Source organism: Hesperophylax consimilis, chromosome 16, assembly GCF_061612785.1.
Source record: "Hesperophylax consimilis isolate HC1 chromosome 16, BYU_Hcon_1.0, whole genome shotgun sequence".
In the NCBI taxonomy this organism is placed as follows: Eukaryota; Metazoa; Arthropoda; class Insecta; order Trichoptera; family Limnephilidae; genus Hesperophylax; species Hesperophylax consimilis.
The window spans coordinates 16,410,603-16,430,620 of record NC_142851.1 but is presented as its reverse complement, the minus strand read 5'-3'; the positions used below and the strand labels follow the sequence as shown (position 1 = coordinate 16,430,620).

At 33.7% G+C, this 20,018-nt stretch overlaps 1 protein-coding gene across 2 annotated transcripts in view; it reads left to right on the top strand.

The window, feature by feature from the left end:
- Positions 1–20,018, top strand: part of LOC149416797 (uncharacterized) — a 542,858-nt gene that overhangs the window by 379,414 nt on the left and 143,426 nt on the right. For both annotated transcript variants that reach the window (XM_089640969.1, XM_089640967.1), the window contains one exon: positions 10–117. In XM_089640969.1, the coding sequence (XP_089497095.1) occupies positions 10–117 (108 nt within the window). The remainder of the gene's footprint in view (positions 1–9; positions 118–20,018) is intronic.

Below are 20,018 nucleotides of genomic sequence, written 5' to 3'. Positions count from 1 at the left end.
TTGTTGCAGAAAGTACGGGTGTGCCTGCTTCCCGGGATACAGCGGGCGCGACTGCGGGGAGGGGCCCCTGTGCGAGCGACACGGCCGCCCCACGTGTCACAACGGGGGCACTTGCAGGTAATATACATAACACATACATACGGGTACACTCCAAACTGGGTATATTCCTGACTGAGTGTATTCCAGATAGGGTACATTCCAGAATTGGTATATTCCTGACTGGGTATATAAAAGACTGAATATATTACAGACTCGGTATATGTCTGACTGGGTACATTCCAGATTGGGTACCTTCTAGACTGGATATATATTCTTGACTGGTAATATACATAATACATACATAGGGGTACACTCCAGACTGGGTATATTCCTGACTGAGTGTATTCCAGATTGGGTACATTACAGGATAGGAATATTCGTGACTGGGTATATAAAAGACTGAATATATTACAGACTCGGTATATTTCTGACTGGGTTTATTCCAGATTAGGTACATTCTAGATATATTTTTGACTATGTACATACCAGATTAGGTATATTTCAGGCAGGGTATAGGTATGACTGGATACAATCTAGACTTGAAATATTCAAAACTATCTGTTTAGTAATTTCCATTTAATTTTACATAGGTACTCGCAGATACGTTCTAGACTGGTTGTACTCCAATCATTCCACAAAGACTACGACACTAAACGAAAATATTCCAGAAACAGTAGGCACATTCTAGACTACGTGAATTTAAGACTTACATAATGACAACATTCCAGATTGCATATTTTCCGATATTGATAAATTTATAGAATCTAAACTGAGTAAATTCCAGAAATGGTTATTGAACACAATGATACAGTCATGAGTGAGTATACATTAAGTGAAATACGAGTACATTCCAAAATTCTTAAAGTTCCCTTAATAACAAGTACTGCAGATATATTCTACAAATTCCGTGTATTAGATATTCGACAAATTTACACAAAAACTATCTTAACTCATCTGTTTAAAAATAAAACACACACATTTTAAGAAAATACCCAAAATATTGTAAACACGAGGCACAAAACCAAAGAACTCATACAAACACCTAAAACAAACACAACATTTGGTGAAAGAAATTTCAAATACATTGCGTCTAAAATATACAATAACCTACTCGTACCTGATAAAACAAGACAATCGAATAATATTAACAAATACAAAATCCTGATCAAACAATGGATCATCGAAAAAGGTCGTGCAATAATTAGTCACCTCTCCTAAATATAATTATCTATATCATTATTGTTACCACTACCTAAAAATATGAAAATATTTGTCAAATATTTTTGCTTTGTTGAAAAATGTACTTTATTTTAATATTATAAAATATTTGTTAACTAGTCTGTCTCGACACAGGATTTCCTAGTGAGACAGGCAAAGCCAAAAAAATATATATATGTAAACATTTTTATATATGTAGATGCATATAATAAAAAATAAAACAAACACTGGATACATTCAAATCATGGTATGTACTATATACATAGAACTTGATACATTCCAGTCATGGTAAATTGCAAACTTAATATATTCTGTAACACTTGAGGTATTCCATTCTGGGTAAAATCTGACATTACACGTAAATTGGCGAAGTAATCATATATCATTCCAAACCTGTTACATTTTACGACTTGATATGGACATTGCAATTCCGACATTGATTAAATTCCAGTCATTATACGCATGAATGATGTAGACTCACTGCTCACCCGAGGATCAGTTAATTTAAAGTTTAAACGAATAGTGATACGTGTTTGCAAATACATCCCTCTGTGCTCAACCAATTCCCCGCACATTCCAAACAAGTTCTACCCAGAATTGCATTCCAGACTTCCTATAATAAACCAGACCTGGTACATTCTAGACTTGTCAGAGTAGACAAATGTTTTGTTGGTTAGTCTGGGTTACAAGTATCGACCAATTTACGAACAAAGGCACGTGCAGGCATAAATACTATAAATATAAACAAAGCAACAAATATTCATATTAAGGCGATGCACTACGTAGTAATGTAAAATCATGTGTTGTTGGTTTAAAAATTTAGTCGCCTGGAAACGTTTAGAATCAAGAATGGACTGTAAAATTAATTGTGAACTTGAAGTTGACACAACGATGGTTAGAGATGGTGAACAGGGAATAAGGAAGGAATCCGACTTACCCCTTTGATGTTCGTCAACGATGTTGCTGGTTGGTTTCACTCACAGGAGATGATTTATTGCACACGCAACTTCCACAACATCTGGGTTGGGTAAGAAACACACTGAGGGAACCGTATATGTTCACGGCACAGTATTCTACCCTGAGTTGATATCAATAAAAGCACTGATCATAAAGAGATTTTCATCACACTGGCTTCATCAATAAACTGATTTAACAGTTATGTTTATTGTTGTAAATGTCACACAAACGTGGGTATTGTCGGATAATGACAGGTACTTGTAGGTAATAGGATGGGAAAATATCAAGGACAATGTTAAAGGAAGCTTGTTGCGTCAACACTGCGAGTAGAATACATCTTGGCCTTTGAAATAATCGAGTATTTTTTACATAAGTCTTTTTTATAAGCCCAGAAAAAAATAATGTATAAGGCCTATGAAAACTGCTTTAAAGTTCAAAATCACCTACTTACAAACCCATTTTCGTTTGTGATTTTATTGTATAACGTGGAAAATTAAGTTATTTATAAAATTATCGGAAAAAAATTAAATATTTATGCCTGAACATCCACAAAATAAAATAGAAGGCACTTTTGGCCATGTTTTTTCTTGCATAAATCAAAACAAGCGGATGGTGTTGAGCGGGATTTTAAACCTTATCGCCATTTACGTAAGGGGTGTTATTGATAGCGGTTCGATTTAAAATATAACATGACGTAGTGTATCGCCTTAATACGATATTTGACTTGTTTTTTTTCCAGACTTAGATTATATTATGCTAATTCCGAACTTACTGTATTTGGAATGTTTTTTTCTTGTGGTAAATTCCATTTATTAAACCTTTAAGATGTTTTTGCTTGTGAGTAAACTTAATTTCTAACTACCTTATTTCTTACAATATTAATAATAAAACTGTAAGCAACTGAAAAACCAAGAAGAAACAATATTATTGTAGCAATCCTACTCGTGTGATAGCAATAATGTTTTTAAACATTAACGTTAAAGTAAAATCTGAAATATGTTAAGAAGTGCTTCACAAACACAGAAAGTGGAAACTTGCTATTTAAAGCAACTTAATGAATTTGAAAAATATTCTGAAAAGGCCCCGAGGAGAGAAATGGTAGAGAAATGTTATTACTTATACATAATAAGAAAACTTTACCTTCCCCGGGCCCGGGGGAATTGGTGAAATTGCATTTCATCTGTTGAACGCAATCATAATAATATTTATAGCAATATGCTAAATAAACAGTGTCCAGAAATTCGTAGTAAAAGTGGGAATCTAGTGAATATACAACAGATATAGATAACAAAAACAAAGAAAATTTCGATCTGAGCAATACGATTTTTTTTCGGCAACTAAGAGGTTAAAAAACTTTTGGAACCTGGTCTACACTTCTACGTTTTTAAAAAGACCCCTATTTTTACGATTTTTGTCGGCTACTAAAGGTTTAATAAAAACATTTGGAGTCTGGTCTACGCTTCAAAAAAACATTAAACAGCTGAAAATAACCCCCTAGTTATTTCAAATTTTACCAAAAAAAATTCAAAGCGATTTACTCAAATTAAAAAAAGTTATACCACAATATAGACTCCAAATATGATGTAGATTCACCAGTTTTCCGCTTGTAGTACGATTTTCGGGACACCGTTTATATTATGTAGGTGATAGATGATGAGTAATGATATCAATATGCTGTTATGCTAGGATTCGAGTTGTCAAACAAACAGAAAATTAGATTCAAAACACTTCTGAAAAATTGACCTATACGCTGACAGTATAATATCCTAACCAATAAGTTAACTGAACCAAATGAATGATCGACATTAATCGTATAAAATTTGTAAAAAAACGCATTCTGCCAGAATTCTACTCTGAAGGAAGACTGGAAGATGTAGTTTTGGGAACATAAAATCGAATGTGTTACCTAACGGCAAAAGTTCACAGATATAATAAGTTAATAAAATAAAATGCGTTTTGTCATTTTTTTTACGTAGAAGTAAGTAACTGACGGACGACCTTGAAGGTCACCTGTTATTTACATACAAGTATATTAATATACTTGTACTAAATCCTTCGCAAACGAAAAACTCTACTCTAGAAGTTAAGACCATTTAATAAAATTCAATAAATGCTAGACTTATCGTAAGTGTCGTGAATGTGTTTACCCCGTCAGAAATAATTTCATCCTTAATTAATCTGAATTTATTCATTAGTACTCTTTATGAATATTTTACACGAGAATTAATGTTTCTAGTTATGAATAATATACAAATAAATTACCAAAAACCAATAAAATTTACATGCTTTACGATATGTGCGGGAATATTGATTAATTTTCTGATAAAAACACAATAAAACAACGGCATTTGTCTGAAATTTCGATTGGGTTTTGTATAAATTACACGTGATACAATAAATTATTACACATAGATATCTCTAAATTTATGTTTTAATATGGGAAAAGTTATCAGAAGGTCTATGTGAATAACACAATTGCCCTCGAGCAGTGAGAAGAGGAAAATTGAGTCCTCTGGCTCTTGAGATCTGGTCGCTAAACAAATCTAAAGCACATTCAAGCACCATTTTGATTTTGAATCTTTCACCAAATTAATCGTGCCGTAAATTTATAATATACACGGTGACCAGGAAACTAGTTGAACAAGTGGGAAACCCATGAATCTACATCACTTAGTGAACCCAAAAAAACGTTTTTTTTAATATATCTATTTGAATTTAACTTTTGTTTTCGGCAATGAATTAACCCACTTCTCGATATTCTATCCAGCTAATACTTGGCAGATAGACTCGTTGTCGATGACAATGCATTCTATCAACATTTGGTGACAATCACTAACACACGGATTTCTCTAAAAATCGGATGGCATCCCAGCAGTCAATGTACGAAATAAAAGTCAGTCCTACCCAAAGATATTAGAAGAACGAGATATGCTATGTTGGCCGCCGGACCGTAGCCGGAGTACTACCTAATTAGGGTACTTTGAACGGTATCGGGACGTGTACGTACAGAAATCTGTTCTATGTATTAGTGCGGATACCTTAGCGTAAGCGAAGGTTTGCAGTAGTATTGGTGAACAAAACCGGCGACACTCGGCAAAACAATTCCACACAGTATGAACTGCTCATAGCACATCTCGTTCTTCTAATATCTTTGGTCCTACCCAATCGGGATTTGGTTCGGTTTTTAGCGCAGTTGACTCCAATCCCTGAGAAAGAAGGTTCAATCTTCAGTCAAAAAAAATATGTGTATTTAAAAATAGACATTAAATATGTAATAAAATTCGATGTTTTATAATAAGACAAGCATTGTTTTTACGTGTTGATTATTCGATCTAAGCATTCCACTATTAAATTATTACGCATAGCCAGTATAAATATTTTTTTAAGTATTAGTATAAGAATAAATTTAAAAGTATGTACCTATGTTCAAAATTGATGAACTCTCCGCGTGGGTAATAAAAAATTATCATTTTCGCAAAGTTTGCGCATGCCTGCTTTAAATTCAACTCATTAAAATTTTTGATTTAATTAACGAAGTTGTTTAATGTCCATGAACGTTTCAACCTTAAGAATAATGTTTCGTACTTCACTTTCATTGGTTTTCTCATCGTAAAGACAAAATTGACTGAAATTTATTTGACAGCGAAATAACAACGATGTGGCGTAATTAATTCCTCTTTTGGCCATATGCACAATTGTGTTTATAGAGCTGTACTATTTGATGTACCCAACTTGAACTAATATATATCGGAGAAGATTACAAATTTTAGGTACATGTAAGTATAAAAGGTCATGGGGGCATTTTTACTATTTTGTTAGATACCTACGTCAAAAGATACAGGGTTTTCCAATAAGAGGTGTTATTTTGAATAGCCCGCTATTTCGGTAGATGTTACTTTTGAAGCTGTCATTTTTTGACATTTGACAAGCAGAAACTACGCCATTAATAAAAATGGAACGATACACGCTTCAACAACGCATTGAAATTATTAAAATTCACTTGAGTGAATCAAATGCAAATCATCTTGTGTGACGAGGCCCATTTCCACCTCGGTGGCTTCGTCAACAAGCAAAATTGTCGCAGTGGGGGTCGGAAAACCCAAGAGTTATTGTTGAAAAGCCTCTTTATCCTCAACGTGTGACTGTTTGGTGCGGTTTATGGTCCGGCGGAGTCATTGAACCTTACTTTTTCGAAAATGAGGCTGGAGCAACAATTACGGTGAATGTATTGCGCTATCGAGAGATGATTAATGATTTTTTATGGCCTAAATTGGATGGTATTAATCTGGACAGCGTTTTCTTTCAACAAGACGGCGCACGTGCCACACAAGCAACGAAACCATTGATCTTTTACGATTGAATATCAAAATAACACCTCTTATTGGAAAACCCTGTAGTTGCTGAACGTTGAAAATGTCGGCGATCAATGCAGAATTGTTAAGCAGTTTAGCTATTCTGTTGATTAGCTAAAGGAGAAAGCGTAACACGACATAATAACCTAAAAATTAATCACGATGACATAAATTTAGGTGACTATGTACACAGTAAACCATTATAATTAATTCTACAACTTTTCGTTAACTAGGGGCGACTCCGGTTCTACTTAAGGATAAGAAATGTACTTCACTTTAAAATAACAACTTTTAAGTTAACTAGGAGCGATTACCGTTTTACTTAATGATAAGGAATTGTCCTTAACCTTAAAATTAACGACTTTTTCGTTAACTGCGATTCCAGTTCTCGATATTTTAATGCTTATGACAATTCTTTGTCCTTCAGTAAAACAGGAATTGCTCCTCTGGTTCATCAGATAATTTGGGTGGGAGTAACCATCTTCAGCAATGAGAAAAACCAAATGCAATAGAACTTTAATATTCAGTTTCAATGTCTGTTTAACGGTTAACCAATTATTTCTTACGTGGGTGAAGTAATTCGATTTTTAGTTTCAAGTCTGCGATCACTCACAAGAACAAGAAATATAGCCAAAGGTGATCAACCCGCGGAAACACACAACGCCACCCCTTGAATAATCACCCCCTGAAAGTACAGCAGTACATAATTGAATTAAAGCAAAGCCTTCCCTAATCCGTACCTAAATCCGCCCTCATTCGGGATTTATTATTCCCAATTAACATGTTGCTTTGCAGACTGAAATATTCCCCGCGTCCGTTCTACTTACGCCGCCCTCGTCCCTCCGCCCTCAGTCGACTTCAATTTTCAAAGGGTTGGATTGTATGTAAAGTATGTAAGGGATGAAAATCTAAAAACTGGATACGAAGGACGCTGAATTCCGTGAAATTGTGACAGAATGTGGGTGAGTTTTGGAGATTAATTTTCATCGAAAAGGACGCTTATGTTTGGATGTGGACGTAAAGAGTGGATAGACAGATATTTACGCTGAGTGATTGGACATGCAGAATGAATGGACAGAGAGAGGGATATTAAGAAAATAAATGTTGCGCAAGAGGATCGAGGAGGAAATTAAACTGTCAAGTATTGTTGATAAAATATTTAAGTCGATTTCAAAAGTAATAGCGTGATTAAATTTATTTATTAAAACAAACTAATTATATAATACGATTCATTTACCTATATTCCCCAGTGTAAAGCAAAACGTTGCGAAACAGACAAAAATCTTTTTCTTACAATTTGGAGATGAGAGTCTCGTTTCTGCTAAGACAAAATGCAAATTAAATATATTTTTTAAATTGATAAACTTCAGGTACGAGTAAGTAACGACCACGTAAAATAATTACTGTCCCTAGAGGTTTTGAACATGAAAAGCAGCAATTCGACAATATGATTGGGATTATATTGTAAAATAAAATTGCTGATTCATAAAGGACTGACAATATACATATTTTATATAAAAGTGTACGGTTTTATTTAGATTTAAAAAAAAATAATTGTAAATTCACTTCATGGTATCATTTTAAATAATTGAAAATAATTAATTTATTTAAATCACTATATTGATAAAAAAATTTCATTTTATTTATTGAAGACCATATTAGCGATTCCTAAACGAAAACTTGAAAAAAAAAATTATGAAAAGATACAGTCTCATCTAGGACTTGAACCCATGACATTGGCTGCTATCTGTGAAGTGTATATATGAAGATAGTGGGTAGTAAAAATGTGCGGTGAGAAAATGAAGACAATGTTAGTAGATCTTATTCGAAGTATGATACAGTTAAATATGACCGAAGGAGATAGGGTCTCATTAGTTCAGTTGATAGAGCGGTGCCCCGGCAAGGAGATGGTCCTGGGTTCAAGTCCCATATATGATGACCGTATCTTTTTCTGATTTTTTGTTTCAGATTTTCGTTTTGGAATCTCTGTCTTCAATAATTAAATATTACAATTTGAGATTTTTCTCATTAAGTTATTCCAAAAAAATATAGTATACACATGTTTCAGTACCAAATTTCATACATCAGGATAATAAGTATGCAAAAAAATATGTACTTTGGTTCTGAAACATGTAGATATTATATTAATTAAAATAGCTGTTTATGAAGGAACATATAAAATAGCTGTTTATCAAGCTCCATGTAATGAAGGAACATATAAAATAGCTGTTCATCAAGCTCCATGTAATGAAGGAACATATAAAATAGCTGTTCATCAAGCTCCATGTAATGAAGGAACATATAAAATAGCTGTTCATCAAGCTCCATGTAATGAAGGAACATATAAAATAGCTGTTCATCAAGCTCCATGTAATGAAGGAACATATAAAATAGCTGTTTATCAAGCTTCATGTAATGAAGGAACATATAAAATAGCTGTTTATCAAGCTCCGTGTAATAATAAAGGAACATATAAAATAGCTGTTTATCAAGCTCCATGCAATGAAGGAACTTATAAAATGGCTATGATTTAAGATTTTCACGGCGAAAAGTATTTTTTTTATTTGTTTTTGGGGTATTATGCCGTGTTGCGCTAACTCCTTCTTTAGCCAACGTTTCGGACAGCATTGCAGTGTCCATCATCAGGACAAATAAACACATCTGCCCTGATGATGGACACTGCAATGCTGTCCGAAACGTTGGCTAAAGAAGGAGTTAGCGCAACACGGCATAATACCCCAAAAACAAATAACAAAAATTATAAAATAGCTGTTTATCAAGATCAATGCAATGGAGGAACATATAAATATTATGTCGAACATAATATACAAATATATTGAACATATAAATCGTTTTAGAAAATTATGCTCAACTTAATATTATGTCCCTGCAACCTGCCACAGTCAGGTTTTTGACAAGATAACATTAAATTTAAGAACAAATAACTTGTTTTTTTTGTATCCAGTTGCCGCACTTCTTTTCTTATAAAGACAGGCAAAAGACAAGCAAAACGATGGTCATGTATAACGTGGTAGTATAACGTCCGAAAACCACAATGAATCATGACGTATATCACTGAATTAAATTAACGATTTTATTATTAAATTAACACCACGAATCGTAAAACTATTGATTCACTGACATCTGAAAGCAACTGGTTATAAACCCCTGCAAACATACAAGAAAGAATAACACTAGAAGTGCCTTCCATACAAATATGAATGGAAATAAATGTTTCATTTAGCCCAACGCTTTCTTTCACTTGAACTCGCCTAACATCGTAGATCTCCATCCAATTTATATTTCGGAAACACAGTTTTATATTGGAAATTTAAGCCTCAATTAGGCAAATATTTGGATCACGAAACACTCCCTCAAAGCACTTGCAAACAATATATAATTTAAGGTATTATAGTGACTTATTTTGGGGGTAATATGCCATGTTGCGCTACCTCCATCTTTAGCCAACGTTTCGGACAGCATTTCAGTGTTCGTCATCAGGGCAGATGTGTAAAAATTGTGGTGAAGCGTGCGCTTATGTATGAAGATTTTTTGTAAATCTCTCAGGCCACGGGTACAGAACCCTTAGTTTTTTTTTTAATATTTTTTATTATTATTATAATTTTAAGTGAAAATCTATAATTGGATTTTATCTTTATTATTTAGTTTATTCTTATATATGTAAATAATCTGCTGATTTTCCCAAATAAATAAAATAAAGATGTGATACCGTGTCGCCAACTCCAATCCTCTAAGAGTTCGTAATACATTATAATTTAAGATGGTTTTTTTGTTGAGTTTTGGTTTAGCCATCAATTATCGGATACCAAGAACTATTGAGCTTAGACCCGTCGTCTTTAATAATAATAATGGACGTTTTATGAATTTCCATTGTCTCCGTAATTAGGTGTGCTCTATGCGTTTTGGGTCTTTCCAGGATTTAAATGTTCGGCAATTGCCGATTCATCAGGGTGGCCGAGTTTACATGCTTGAAAGTGCTCCTGATATTCTTTTGGAGATCGTCCGTTATGTTTGGCCTACATAAACCTTGTCATATCCGGAACAGAAACAGGTCCGAAAAGTTGGCAAAAATAGGAGGAAGCGCAACACGGTGTAATACCCCATAAAAAATCACTTTAATTTGGCCGTGAAAAATCGATTCAATATGTAGTTAGTTTCAGCGTATCAACAATATTAAAATATATAGATTTTTCACGTAACGTCTACGTACGAATATGGATCAATTCTTATCAGTATTAATATATGTGTTTATCTGATCGAACATTTGGATGTTTGCATTGTCGTCTGGGTGTGAATTGGGTATGATTACATCCAGGAGTCAAAGGAGTCACGGCTTGACCGATAACGGAATGTTCTATCTTTAAGGTATCACGTACACCAAAAATAATTTCCACCTGCCCTGGAAATATGTTTATTTATTTTATTAAAAGTATACAATACAGAATATAGTATATTATATAAAGCATTGTACTCCCAGGAGTTAATAAACTCATTGCGGGAATATCCATCTCATTTCGTACTATATCCATGTTTAGCCTTTGTGTTTTCTTTAGTTCTTTTTTGTAATCGTTATTATAGTTTTATTTTAGGGAAAAAGTATGTTAATTCAAAAAGCACTTACAACGAAATATTAAGTAGGTTCCTTCTAACCGCTTTTGAGGTGCTGCAGGTAATTGGTAATTTTGACGCTTTCTTTCTGCACTGAAAACAAATCTTAACTATGAAGAAGAAGTCTTACTGGCTCTAGACGGTTGGGAGCAGTTGGGACTCTTTTGCGATTTCACCTTTAAAAAAAATTTGGTTCAATATTTTCAAATTTTTACTCATCTTTTTTTGTGCAACGTTTTATATTCAACATTTGATTAGGTAGATACATTTTTAAAAAGTGCGCCACATATCATATTTCGATATAATATAAACACTAGCCGCTACACAAAAAGTAATAAATAGACTTTTCGCCGAACAGACATGTTGTCATTTTATTTTCATCGAGATGCTGAGGCGGCAGCCGGCCTGGCCGCTGACTCAGCACATTATACACATCAATGTACTCCTAAACAAGAAAACTATCTTTTCATATTAATAATAATGAAAAGCTTTTTTTATAAATACGGTCTGGTTGACACTCCATTATATATATAAATAAATATGAATGGCAGGCAGTCTAGAATAATTGTACAACTTCTGCAATAAAATATTCATCTCAGCGCGGCCCAAGAACTTTTGGAAATGGATTCGCTTTAGACTTGTAAGTTCTTCGGGATTGTTGATTATGAACTTCACTAAGTAGGTACTGTTATCATTCTCGAGTTTTGTTTTGCTACTTTATGCTACTGAGAATTTGTAGTGCTTGTTACAAAATACACCTGCAGATAGTGTAATCGCTTTCTCTGTTAGCTTGCAGTTCAGGCAAACAATTCAAGTTATTGTGGCAACTTTTGTTTAGATAATATTGTAGATGAGGTAACAAATAGGTAGGCTTATTTTTTTGTGCATAATCAGGAAGTCTATAGTCATACATACACTGGAATTTTTTAACCTCCTGAACAAATTTAATATTTTCCTGCTCTGCATATCGTAATCTGATTCAGACTGGATGCACAAATCGCAAATTTCTTGAAAACTCATATCTATGGGCAACTAAAATACGCAGGCGATTGGCGAGTGACTAGTTACGTTGCCGTTGAAAACTGGTCGCCATTGAACTATTAGGCCAGTGCAATTAGCGATTCGCGATCGAAGTAATTCCGGTAGTCCCAATTTTTTTATATGTTATATAAACTGATCCCCTGATGTAAAATCTGATTTTCCGACCTTGGCGCACCTGTGCTCGCGCCGCCATTTTGAAAAAACTGGCCAAAATCGGGCCAAAATCTAGTTTTTCCCAAATATCTCATTTCCAATGCAAATTTCGGCTAAAATATCTTATCAAATATAATATAACATAAAATAACCTACAACTTTTGTTAAGAAAAATTTCTTCTATCTCTAATAGGTACCGAGGTAGAAAGTCGTAAAGGTGCGTATATTTTTGAAAAAACAAGTTTTTTGCGCGACTAGGTTTGGTTTTTTATAAATACCTCGTTTCCAGTACAATTTTGTGAAAAATTTATTGTTAATAATTTTGTAGAAAATAAAATTTCGTTAAAGAAATAGGTATAAAATTTATATTTTTTATCTCTATTACGTATCCAAACTCTAATCCACCAAAACCAGACCAAAAATTGAAACTGAGGTTAGGTGTTTTAAACTTGGCATTCCTTGATTTTATTTTTCTTTAACAATTATTGTTCTAAGAACATATACGTTGACAACAATCGTTATGCCTGTGTCAGACCTAGCTATAAATATAGTAGATAGACTATTTCAGCATATCGGTCGCCATACATTCCCAATGGGAAGACCACTAAAATAGGCCAAGCCACTACATTTGTGCTCGCAGCTTGGTCTGACATGCCTATCAACGTAATCACAACATACATTTAAGATTATTAATACAATTAAGATGATAAGGTACTTAAAAAAGATAAAAAATTGGTATTTTCGTAAAATTAACATTTATTGACATTCTTTTCTTTATTAGTTAAGTTGTCAGCATAACAAAAAATAAAATTAATGGTAGATCAGTTTAGACAGAAGTACGAGCCCTTGACTATAGTTTCTTACTTCTGGCCCTGAATAGCTTCTTCATCTGTCTTATCACCCAAATTTGTGGCGACTGGGTCATCATATTCCTGTCATCGTCATCAACGAAAGCTTCTACAGCATTCTCGCAGGAGTTGCCATTGCAATGAATACAGAGTAGGGAACATTTCAAACCCGACTTTCTGCAGGTGCACTTTCCAGCGCAACTTTTTTTACATTGACATGATATGAAGTTCAGCAAGGCCTGAGGTGCAGCTTCCTTCAACATTGTTACTGGAGTAAGTAACCCAACAGCATCCTTTTTCCACCCCCATTCAGTCGGATCTTTATCGTGATAAAGCCAAGTCTGCACTAGCAAGTATGTTCTTAAAGCGTGTTGCTGGACTGCATCTTTGGTGGGTGGTAGCCTGGATAAATTGCATTTGTTCTTTTTTACTCCTTTGACGAAAATGATGTACCTTAAATTTTCCAAATTTGATTTCTCGTTGCCGCCATACAAAAGTGCAAATAGTTGTTCGGCAGCCAAAGTGATTGTTTCTGTCTTTGCTTTTGGGTCTTGAAATACACGAACAAGTTCATTCACTGAGTGGTTCTTGAGAAGAATATTACAAAATTTGTGTTTGCCTTGACCGAACGGAGCTCCAGTTGTATCGCAACCACTTATGGCATGAAGTAATAAAATGTTTTCAACTATTTCAATGTGTTTAAAACATTTTTTCGAGTACAACGCGTTAGAACTTTTTGGTAATATACGTTGAGAGGTGAGAGAGCTGTGAGGAGTACCAGCAGATCAATATCCTGACCAATGATTATGACTACATCATGTTGAGATGACAACGAATTTGCTGTGTTCACTATGAGAACGTCAGCATCCTCTTCAGCTTGTACTGTCGTTATGTGGGATCGTGCAAATGAGGTTCTGAGTAGGGAAATAAAACGAGACTTGTTCTTCTCATTTCCCAGAAACTTTTCCTGTGGCACTTGTGGGTGCATGCTTTCAAAAAACAAAACTTCAGCAGAAGTTGTAACTCTGGCACGCCGTGCTCTTTCCACCCCTTTAGTGCTTTTTTTCCCATAGAATCTGGGTATCCATCGAATACCACTACTGCATTGGATCCATAGTGATTTTGTACATATCTGACATATTGCTGGAAAATTACTGAAAAAAGTTGAGCACGAGCCCCATACAACTTTGTGCAGTAAATATCCTCCATCAATTACCTGTATTTTACTGCTTCCCAGTTCTCTATTATTTGGTAGAGGGTTTAATGATGAATAAAATATAGACTTCGTTCTTTTGCGCATGCCTTCTTCTGAGAAAAGAGACAGTGGTACAGGAGAGAGTTCATATTGAAAATATTATTTAAGTTCACTTTCAGACTTTTTGGCAATACACATACGATGGAATAGCATTAATGGATCTATTGACTTGTTTTAAGTGTAGGTTTCCAATGTTTTTGTTGATAACTTTAGACATAGCTAATTTCCCCATCTTTTCAGCCATGTGACAAGTGACTTTGCTATCCCCGATTGTGCCACTGTTAATAGACATAATCACGTTTGTTTTAGGAAATGGTTCATGGCAAGCAAACCAATCAATGAGAGTTTGAACGTCTCGATCATCCCTCTTAATTCTTGCAGGCCTCATCTCTACATGTTGCTCTGACGTTCCTGATTCAATCCCAAAAAATGACTCGATACCCTCACAAATGTTATGCAGATAAACGAATCCAGCAGTCCAACGAAGGATGGAACTGTCTGTGATTCCCCGTCCTTGGGTCAAACCTCCACATGTTTTCATCGATCTCATCAGAGTTTGTTCGATGGTCATGTCAGACCAAATCCCTGACCAAAATTTATGAGACCGTCGGATCGTAAAGTAGCCCTCTTTTGTAAATCTTTCATACTCGATTGCACTGAATCATTTCGAACTGAACGCTGCTGTGACACTGACGCTGTCAAGCTCCGCTCCAGGCTCAAGACGTGACATGCGGCAACTGAAGGGAACCGGAGGGGAGGAGTAGAAGGGTGAGGGGTAGCCCCCCCATACCGAAGTGTCCTCTAGTAAATTTATAGATGTTTGTATTTAAAAATGCCAAAAAAAATCTAATAACGTGATAATAAACCGTGATAGATTTTCTGTGCGTACCTACCTGGATTTGTTTATTCTTTATATCGGTAAAAAACTATATAAACATAAAAACGGCACAGCTTTTTTTGAAATTTTATGTTCTACATAATTGGTATCAATAAAATTTTCATGAAATTCCACTGGAAACGAGGTATTTATAAAAAACCAAACTTAGTCGCGCAAAAAACTTGTTTTTTCAAAAATATACGCACCTTTACGACTTTCTACCTCGGTACCTATTAGAGATAGAAGAAATTTTTGTAAGCAAAAGTTGTAGGTTATTTTATTTTCTATTATATTTGTTAAGATACTTTAGACAAAATTTGCATTGGAAATGAGATATTTGGGAAAAACTAGATTTTGGCCCGATTTCGGCCAGTTTTTTCAAAATGGCGGCGCGAGCACAGGTGCGCCAAGGTCGGAAAATCAGATTTTACATCAGGGGATCAGTTTATATAACATATAAAAAAATTGGGACTACCGGAATTACTTCGATCGCGACCCCCTTTTTGGCGCTAATTGCACTGGCCTATATACAGGATAGCAACTTCAGTTGCCAACTGGTTTTTTTTTCAGTAGCCCCGTGAGCGGATGGACTTTTTATTGGAATACCATTTTTAACCCATTGATGTAATATATCGTTGAATCGAACCCAGGTCACTGTCTTACCGGGACAGCATAGAAAAATAATAAGGGATAAAATGTCTTAACTATATTGCCTACACACTCTATAACTCTCTCCCAGATATGCATAAAAGCAGCCAACAAAAAAAAAACATATAAAACGAAAATACGTCATTCTTGTCGTATTGTATTTTGTTTCTTTCTGTCTCCTTTCCTATCCCCTGTATTAGTAATCGAGCATAATCTATTTTTACCAATGTATTAGTGGGTAAGTACCTTCTTGTAAATTCCTACCTAGACTTTTGCGTATTTGTATATTCCTGTCGGTTTCCTTTTTTTGATTATTTTTGTTTGTTCTACCTAACCTCCATTTTTCATTTTTATTTCTGTTTTGTATGTGAAACTTATAATTTTCATATCAAAATACCAAAGTAAAATTGTACCTATTAACTCCCACCTATGTATTGTAAGTACCTCTCGTCCTACAATTGAAAAAAAGTTTGTTACAACTTTTTAATCATTAAAAATGTTGTAAAAATTAGTAGAAGGTAATAATTTTATTGATTGTGAATTTGAAATATGAGATCGACAAAAAATATGTAAAATAATTAGGTCCTAATGACTAAGTTGAGGCATTGTCTCATAATTCTGCATGAAGTAATGAATTATGAAACATTTTGATGGTATTGAAGTAATGAATTATGAAACATTTTTATGGTAATGAAGTAATGAATTAAGAAACATTTTGATGATAATGAAGTAATGAATTATGAAACATTTTGATGATAATGAAGCAATGAATTATAAAAAATTCTGATGATAATGAAGTAATGAATTATGAAACATTTTGATGATAGTGAAGTAATGAATTATATAACATTTTGATGATAATGAAGTAATGAATTATGAAACATTTTGATGTTATGAAGTAATGAATTATGAAACATTTTGATGTTATGAAGTAATGAATTATGAAACATTCTGATGATAATGAAGTAATGAATTATGAAACATTTTGATGATAATGAAGTAATGAATTATGAAACATTTTGATGGTAAAGAAGTAATGAATTATGAAACATTTTGATGGTAATGAAGTAATGAATTATGAAACATTTTGATGATAATGAAGTAATGAATTATGAAACATTCTGATGATAATGAAGTAATGAATTATGAAACATTTTGATGATAATGAAGTAATGAATTATGAAACATTTTGATGATAATGAAGCAATGAATTATAAAAAATTCTGATGATAATGAAGTAATGAATTATGAAACATTTTGATGATAGTGAAGTAATGAATTATATAACATTTTGATGATAATGAAGTAATGAATTATGAAACATTTTGATGTTATGAAGTAATGAATTATGAAACATTTTGATGTTATGAAGTAATGAATTATGAAACATTCTGATGATAATGAAGTAATGAATTATGAAACATTTTGATGATAATGAAGTAATGAATTATGAAACATTTTGATGATAATGAAGGAATGAATTATGAAACATTTTGATGTGATGAAATAATGAAGTAATGAATTATAAAACATTTTGATGGTACTTAAGTAATGAATTATGAAACATTTTGCAATGATTTTTATTCCAAAGCTCGGTCAGATGTACTTTTAAGCTCTCAATTCTCCGAACAATCAAACTTAATGATAAAATGTAAATTATCGTCCTGACTAAAATGTTAATTATTGGAACTAGTTAAAGCCTCCATTTAACTTCATATTTTAAGGAGATACAAGACTCTAATAATGGGGGTTCGCTCGAGGCTCATATTTTAATTAATTCCAACGAATTTGTAACGATAATATACATTATTTATATTTTTTTATATACATATTTTAGAGTGATCCCTGCTATGTAAGTTGTTTATATTTTAACTTAATAAAAACAGTACCATACCATTCAAATATTATATGTAAAACGGTTTTAAAATTTTATATAAAAATTTTGGTAAGCACCAGATTTTATTTTATTAAATGATGAAATATTAACTTCTAGCTCTAGAAATATCTGAGATTTTGGTAATATATATATATGCATATGAAATAATTAAAATAAAACCCAAGGAAAGATCTATTTTCCAGGCCTGCTAGGGAAAATTCGACCATAGGTCCGTCCATAACGGCGGGCCGCGCGCCGAATATTGTTTTTACACGACTTCATTACTTATGTCGTTAAGATTCCCACTTTATTTTAGAGATTTGCTCGTGAAAATTTAACCGTAGGTCAGTCCAATGCACCAGAGCCGCGCGTCGCATATTTGTGTGCATGGTGAATAAAGTCGGAATCTTGCGAACAATCACATTGTTCGCAAGATTCCGACTTTATTTTATGGTATTGTCTCGTCTCAAGTCTTTCGTGACAAAGTTGACGATATATTAGAGATGGAAACTTTGATTCATATTATTTATATTCAATTCTACTCCGGGCATTATAGCTTATAAAGGATTGTAATTGCAATTCATTACTAGCTCAACTCCTTGTGCCAAAAATATGGTCACGATGTTTGCCTCCAGCTCCTCGGAATGATACCCAGATTTCATTTTAGGGCAAGTCTATAAATCTGTATGTCTATGCTTCCTACTCATATTTATTGTGAATAATCCTTTATCAAATATTTACACAGACAACAATGTTATATTGCCTACCGTGTTAAATATTAGATAACATTGTCTCCCACGCTCTACATTATCTTATTTTGTACGTAATATTATTACAGTAATTAAAATTCATTCGAAATGTTAGATTCGTTGAACACCTGGTACCCATTTGATGAGTTCATTTACTTCTAATAAATTCCCGATCACAAAAATATAAATATGTGGGTAGGTACTCAAGTTCTTTACGGCAACCATAAAGCCATTTCAGTAAGAGAGCTGGCAAGACATTGATGTATTATATTTAGAAAATAGTTTCCGCTTTTTGACCTCCAACTGACATCCAACTCTTCCAACGCTCTAACTAAAACTACCGATTCCGGTCTAATAGTGAAACAAGTTTCGACGAGATATAAGTATGCAGTAGCACCTCTAATTGTAGATCTATGTAGAAAGACAAGTTTCGATTAAAATCGATCAAAATCGATTCGTGGTTTCTCGCCAGGGAGATTCTGAAATTACCCGTGATTTTATGAGTTTCTAACTTAGTAATAAGGAAAGCACTATAAAGCAGTTTTCGGCTTATAATACAATTTTTTTTTATACGAATTCTTTATGACGGTCTCTGTGGTCGAGAGGTAAGGATCTCGACTAGCAAACCGAAGGCCGTGGGCTCAATTCAGGCGTGCGCAAGTAAATTTTATTTGTTTGATTTGAGTTATTTCACAATTTAAACATTTACATAATAAAATGTATATTTGCGGCACGTTGCAGAATGGAAGATACTCTCAGTATCGCCCTGGTGTAAGACCACCATCCAAAATTGAAACGTTGCTTGAAATTACCTTGTTTGGTGACCAGATCTGAATAGCCAGGTACTTCCCAACCATCCTCTTTCCCATCTTCTTCTCCTCCCAGTACTTTTAGCCTCTCAACATACCTCAATCGAGGATGCCATAGTCTCACTGGCTCCAGATGGTTGGGAGCAGTTGCGACCACTGTACGGTATTTTTATTTATTTAATATTCATTGACGCCCTATCGGGCTTTTACATAGGAAATTGACAATTTACGTATGTAAGTGTAACATAATACATGGATAATAGATAGCATAAACATATACAAAAAATAATAAAAATCAAATGCTAATACTAAGATTAACATGAAATCCAAATAATAACACCTGATGTTGTAAATAAAGCAAAGTTTCAAATATAAAGTAAGTATGTACATTGTATATTCGTATATGCATACAATTATTCATGTTTTTTGAAAACCAGTAAGACTGAAAACAAAAAAAATATATTAATCTTTTTAACTAAAAACCCACTAACGGTGAGCTCGGGCATCGTTAAATTTATATGGCTCATTCAGTCATGATGTCTAAATTGACGAAAAAAGTTATTCGTC